General features: G+C 34.5%; 1 protein-coding gene across 1 annotated transcript; it reads left to right on the forward strand.

The window, feature by feature from the left end:
- Window positions 1-862: 862 nt before the first annotated feature.
- On the forward strand, window positions 863-5,214 carry LOC131899992 (odorant-binding protein-like). Its single transcript, XM_059251458.1, has 6 exons — window positions 863-919; window positions 1,372-1,511; window positions 2,404-2,474; window positions 3,943-4,053; window positions 4,730-4,831; window positions 5,198-5,214. Exons 1-6 carry the CDS (start codon window positions 863-865, stop codon window positions 5,212-5,214), a joined length of 498 nt encoding a protein of 165 aa, XP_059107441.1.
- Window positions 5,215-5,928: the final 714 nt, after the last annotated feature.

The raw sequence follows: 5,928 nt of genomic DNA on the forward strand, positions 1-5,928 counted from the left end.
TGGATTTGATGTGTAAAGAAGTCAACTGGATGGGGAGGGTCATCGCTTTAGGAAGTGTAAAGCATTATTTTCAGCTTGAATGGAAAGTCCCTTTGCACAATTATATAATTTCTCTGAGGTTATTATTTTTATAGACTGTTTCACTTGATTTGGTTTCTTTTAATTAATGATACTTGTATTTATCACCAGTGGACATCTAGCAGCATTTTCCCCATTATTTATACAGTTAAGCTTTGATGATAGCTCTTGTAGCTCTGTACCATGGTAGTTGAATTTAATGTGGTGGAAGGCTATAGAAGTCAATGTATGGAACGACTTAAAAGCAGCACAAGACATATCAACATCCTTACAGGAAATCCTCCAAATGTTTTAAAATCTTATCTTCTAAGAGTGTGGTTACTCGGTCTCATATATCCCAGGCCACGTTTTTAAATGCATTTAACTGCACAGTATTATGCTTAGTTTCAGAATGTATTTTAAAACGCATGTCATGTTGTTTAAACGAATCAAAGAAGACATATGCATTGTGACCTTTATCCACCAGTATAGTTCTGGAGGCAAAGCCATTCCTTAATGCTCTCACAGGGATAATCCTTTCTTTCTGACAGGATGCACAATTAATCATCCCAACATAACTTGACCTTAAGGCTAATCTTCTTAGTTTAGGAATATGATATTATACACCATTCAGCAGGGCCAATGAGGAAATACCGGATGGATGTAGGTTGTTGTGGTGCAGAACCATTGGTTGATTTCATGAAACTCCCTCTAACTAATTGTATAAAAGTCTTTGTCAGTTCAGTTCCTTCATATCCACTGACCTACTCTGAGCTTCTGAAGAAGACCAAAGACAGGTGCTACCATGGTAAAGTTTCTGCTGCTGGCTTTGGCATTTGGACTGGCTCATGCTCAAATTAAGGTAAAATCATATGGTCTGTGCCTATGTCTGAGGTTCCTCAACAGCGTATTTCTGTGGATGTGATGTGTCATTCAGTTAGTCCTTGCAAGTCTGTATTAATGAAATAAGCTTTCTGATCTTCACTCAGGTATGCTTTCCAATCATATTTCTCTAGGATGAAACAAATGAAATAAGCAAACAATAGGTTGAATTTGCAGAGCATAAGAGGCCAAAACATGAGCAATTCCACAAAGTCTCAAGTCCAAAATGCTGATAATCAAGTCATCATACTACCCTGTGTTATTCTACAGCTGTAGATACATAATCTTGAACTAATAAACAAAACATTATTGATTGATAGTTTTAGATTGTTTACATATTTCCAAGGACTAGGATCAGAGATGAGAGTATGAACTCATACTTTAATGACCTGTTTTATTTTTCTCCTTTATTTATCTTTTTGTTTTTTTCAGGTTGCAGGAAAATGGAGGACAGTTGCCATCATCGCTGACAGAGCTGACAAGATAGCATTTGGAGCACCTATGAGACTTTACGTTCGTGAACTTACTTGTAATGACAAATGTAGTAAAATGGGAGTGTCATTTTATGTCAAGTAAGCAAATGGTCAGCCATGTAAACTGAGCAGACTATATTTTTCAGCCTTCATGTTGTTTAATTTACAGTGGAATGTTCTTCTTCTGGTCATGAAATCACATCTTTAGCAATGTGATTATATTATTCCATGATGGGGTAGCTCTGGACACCACAAAGAGATTAGATAGTGTCTCCAATTCCATGAGAGTTTATTTAGAAATCCTATGGTTGGAGGCCTGTGGTTGAATTTTGTTCTCTAATATTAGATGCATGAAACTCTAAGGTTCTCATTTCTAGTAAGTCAAAAGGTATATGTGAGCATTTAGGTCAAAGCCATACATGTTATGTTATCCAATCATGATGTCAGAAAAAAGTCCTCCACAAACAGGACAGATAAATCTAACTTATGAATCCCTTTCTCTGAAGCTTTAGGTTCAAAGACTCTCTCTCTGGCATTTGGATGACTATGTTTAATGAAAGACTACATAACACCATTAGGACTAAAATGTTTAGAACCATTTCTCTCTTGTAGCCACAGTTATTTGTTTCAGGTTACAAATAAAACCACTTAAACACATGCATATATACTTGTTTCGATATTATCTCTGGACTAGAACAAGAGAATTAGCATAATGAAAGTCATACTCAGTGAATAGCAAAGTTTTGATAAGGAAGCCATCAGAGCCTATAGAGCACTTGGCAAAATGGGCACAAAAAACCCAGTCATCTGTATGATTACAAACAGAATGATCTTTTCTAAACAAGAAATAGGAATAGTGAGGTAAGTCCTAGCTCTATACACTGTTCATAGATATTATGACTCTCTCAAGTTCATTATAATATTTGAAGATCTTTAATAGGAATTTCCAAGTTATGAAGAGTAAACCATGGATTCTCTGTTTGATTTTTAGTTCGAATGGCCAATGCTCAAAGACCGAAGTCACTGGGTATAAGCAAGCAGATGGCACCTACAAAACCCAATGTAAGTACAGGATCTAGGAGTTTCCTTTATGAACAAAAGTAATGTGATTGTGCACATTCATGCTAATACTTCAGCCACCCATAGGTACATGGATCTAGAACAATTTTGGCTACTCAGAAAGTTATCAATCCTTCCAATGAACTGAGATACACTAGAAAGTCAGAGTACGTTGTAGATCATCTGAAATTTACATGGAGAAGAACACTATTACCTAAAAATGTGAATAATTCTAACAAGATATCTTCAAATAGTTTTCCTGCATGAAAATTTATTTCTAGTTGATATTCAGTGTTTTTTCTTTCATACAGTGTCTCAGTTTACTATCAGACAGACCTGCCACTCACTAATAGGCCTCAATGGCCTCAAACATCTTCTGAAACTTCATGCCTTAGGATCTCAAGTACTTATATTGCAGAAATTATGCGTCATTCTTGATTCATGGAAAATTTAAATTAACAATTCTATTTCAATGTTTCCTTTTCTCATATTTTGGAGAGATTACAACATTTATTTTATTGGATGATAAACTTCAATTTTTAAAAGCAGTTAGAGGGAATTCTATTTAAGAATTTCAGACTGACTACTTCAATTTTGTAAGAATTGCTGAAGTAATAGCAGTACCATTCCACTGAATTATACGCAATCTGACTTTTGATTTTATCTTAAGTGAACAGAGGACACATTCGTCTGGCAAGTCTAATGTTTTCCTAAATTAACATGGATATTAAAATGTAGTCCTGTAATAGAAAATGACCAGATCCTAACTCCTTTTATTATCTCATTAACAACTTTTATCATTTAATAAGTGTCAGTAAGTAGAAATACCATACAACCACACACACACACACACACACACACACACACACACACACACACACACCGTTAGAGAGAGATAGAAAGAGAGAGAGAAAAAACAGACAGATAGACACTTAAACACATAACACACAGACAGACATAAAAAACATGAATGTCTGGTATACTCAAAATGTTCATCTTTACATCTTTTGCATCAATAATCTTACAAGATGATAACATGTGCATATTACTAATTAGTATGGTCTATTTTTGCACATGTACACATTTTCCCAACAAGTATCATGGTATAACACCATAGTTTCATACTTTCAGTGAATTGAAAAAATGGGCTTTGGGATCTGGTTGAAAGAGAAAGGAATAACCAACAGACTGGTCATAGAAGTCTTGACACTAGGAATTCAAAGAAAAGAGAAAGTGTCTGTACTTATGATTCACTATCAGGTTTGAAGAGCAAAAATGATTGGCCACTGTATTATGGTGGGATATGCAAAATAAATGACTACAGGAATATCTTTGCACACAAGTGTCATATGATAGTGAATCAGAGATGATTGCTAGAGTCAGGGTCAATATTAATGTTTAGCAAATAGGTGATATCAAATAAAGTAGAAAAATGACTGACACTGAGGTTTTAAATATTTCCAATTTACAGATGAAGGTGACAACACGTTTCAACCTGTGTATGTAACAGAAAAGCATACAGTCTTTACCAGTAGGAATGTGGATAGAGCTGGCAGAGAAACAAAGTTGATTTTTGTTCTTGGTAAGCATGGTAGGGGATTCTCTGAAATTGTAGCAAAAGTATCACTCTGCAAAAGAGGATTAAGTCAGATTCACCCCCAAATACAGTATCATGAGATTTACAATTTCCTGTCCCCTGGAATGACAATCCTATTGTTGTGTGGACCAACTCTTACATTATATTGTAATTCAAGTAGTATGGTCATTGACGACTGGTGACAATGTGTGAGGCTATTGGAAGATGTTATCTTCATGTTTCCTCACTAGAAACAGTAGAGGAAATATTGTTTTCCCAAAGTTCAGTCCATTATGAGTGTCATTTGATCAAGTGTGTATGAAATTAAAACATGAACTCTCAAGTATAGACTTGGGAGAAATGTGAAGGTTCCACTGAGTGGCATTCACGACTCTCTAGTGTTATGATTTTGCAGGTGGATAGGATTGAGATGTGCAAATTCTCTAGAGAAGAGATTTTATTTTGATGCATCATGAAACACTGCAAAGTATGTCATACCACCATTTAGACTTCATTAAATGGAACACGAAGAGATTTATTATTGATTGTATTGACCTACCCAGCATAATTTGGAGAAGTTGAGATTTTCTGTTGCATACCATGCTGGGACACTAAAGAAGCAATGTATATTCTGCAGAATTCTACTGAACATGTCTCTGACATTGTCATTCATGCAATGTAGGAAGAGGTGAGCCTTTGACTGACGAAGAACATGAAAAAGTTGAGAAATTTGCTGAGGAACAGAACATCCCACCAGAAAACTTTCAAAATGTTCTGGCTGAAGGTAACCTCGATAAATTTTTTTTTTGGCTATAGCATATGTGTGTGTGTGTGTGTGTGTAATATGTATATTGATGTATATTTATAAATATATGTATGCATATATATACATATCTATCTATCTATCTATCTATCTATCTATCTATCTATCTATCATCTATCTATCTATCTATCTATCTATCTATCTATCTGTCTATCAATCGATCTTTCATCTGTCTATCTATCTACTCATTTAGACCTCTGATTCAGATTATATCTAGTCATATGCTATCTTTCAGTTGACATTTCAAACAATAATCATTGGGGAGCTGTTCTTATATTCTTTGATAACATTTCTGTCTCTCCTTACACCATTCACATTCTTTTACAGATACTTGTCCCAAGTAAAACCTTCTGTAGGTGAGTAGAAACAGAAGCCATGCTTAATTACCTAGATATTTGAATGTATTTGTGCTTATTACATAAAAAATTAGAAATAAGTATGTGAAAGGAAAATAAGGAACTAAAAATTAGACAAAATCAGGACAGAATATTATCTGTCATTTAAAGCTGAAAATCTTAGTGTCAAAAGTGAAGGATAGATATTTTTTATTCATATGAAGGAATTTTATCTTATTCAGAATTACTAATACAATCATATAGTGTAATATTATATCAAGAAAACGTGCCTTGTCATTTGAAAAATCTTAATTTACTTAGGATTGTGGAATATTATTTGCCACAGATATGGTACAAGCATGTTGATCTTTTCCATGTATTCTTTGAATCCTCTCAATCTCAAATTATATGTGAGGCCACAGAATGTCATTATTTCCTGTAGACAGTGCTCCTATGGAATCCAAAGTATAAGATACTTGTGGTTTCTAGGAAAGGAACTGTTTGTGTATAATCCCTTCCCTATACTCTATATTGTTATAGTCAATTTTGTGTTCATGCACTCTCAAGGATGAAATCTTTCCTGTCCTTTCAACTATGTTTTCATTTTTGTTTTATGTTTGCACAGAGGACAACTGCATGACAATTATGCATCATATCCTCTTGACCAGGGAATCAGTATCACATATAAATCACCATTTCTTTCTGAATGAATTGTCCCCTCTC

The sequence above is a fragment of the Peromyscus eremicus genome, chromosome X (genome assembly GCF_949786415.1).
Source record: "Peromyscus eremicus chromosome X, PerEre_H2_v1, whole genome shotgun sequence".
Lineage (NCBI taxonomy): Eukaryota > Metazoa > Chordata > Mammalia > Rodentia > Cricetidae > Peromyscus > Peromyscus eremicus.

Coding starts and splice junctions, on each gene's coding strand:
- LOC131899992 (XM_059251458.1), top strand. CDS start 863: ATGGTAAAGTTTCTGCTGCTGGCTTTGGCATTTGGACTGGCTCATGCT. Junction 920..1,371: donor TGGCTCATGCTCAAATTAAG/GTAAAATCATAT, acceptor TGTTTTTTTCAG/GTTGCAGGAAAATGGAGGAC. Junction 1,512..2,403: donor GGAGTGTCATTTTATGTCAA/GTAAGCAAATGG, acceptor TTTGATTTTTAG/TTCGAATGGCCAATGCTCAA.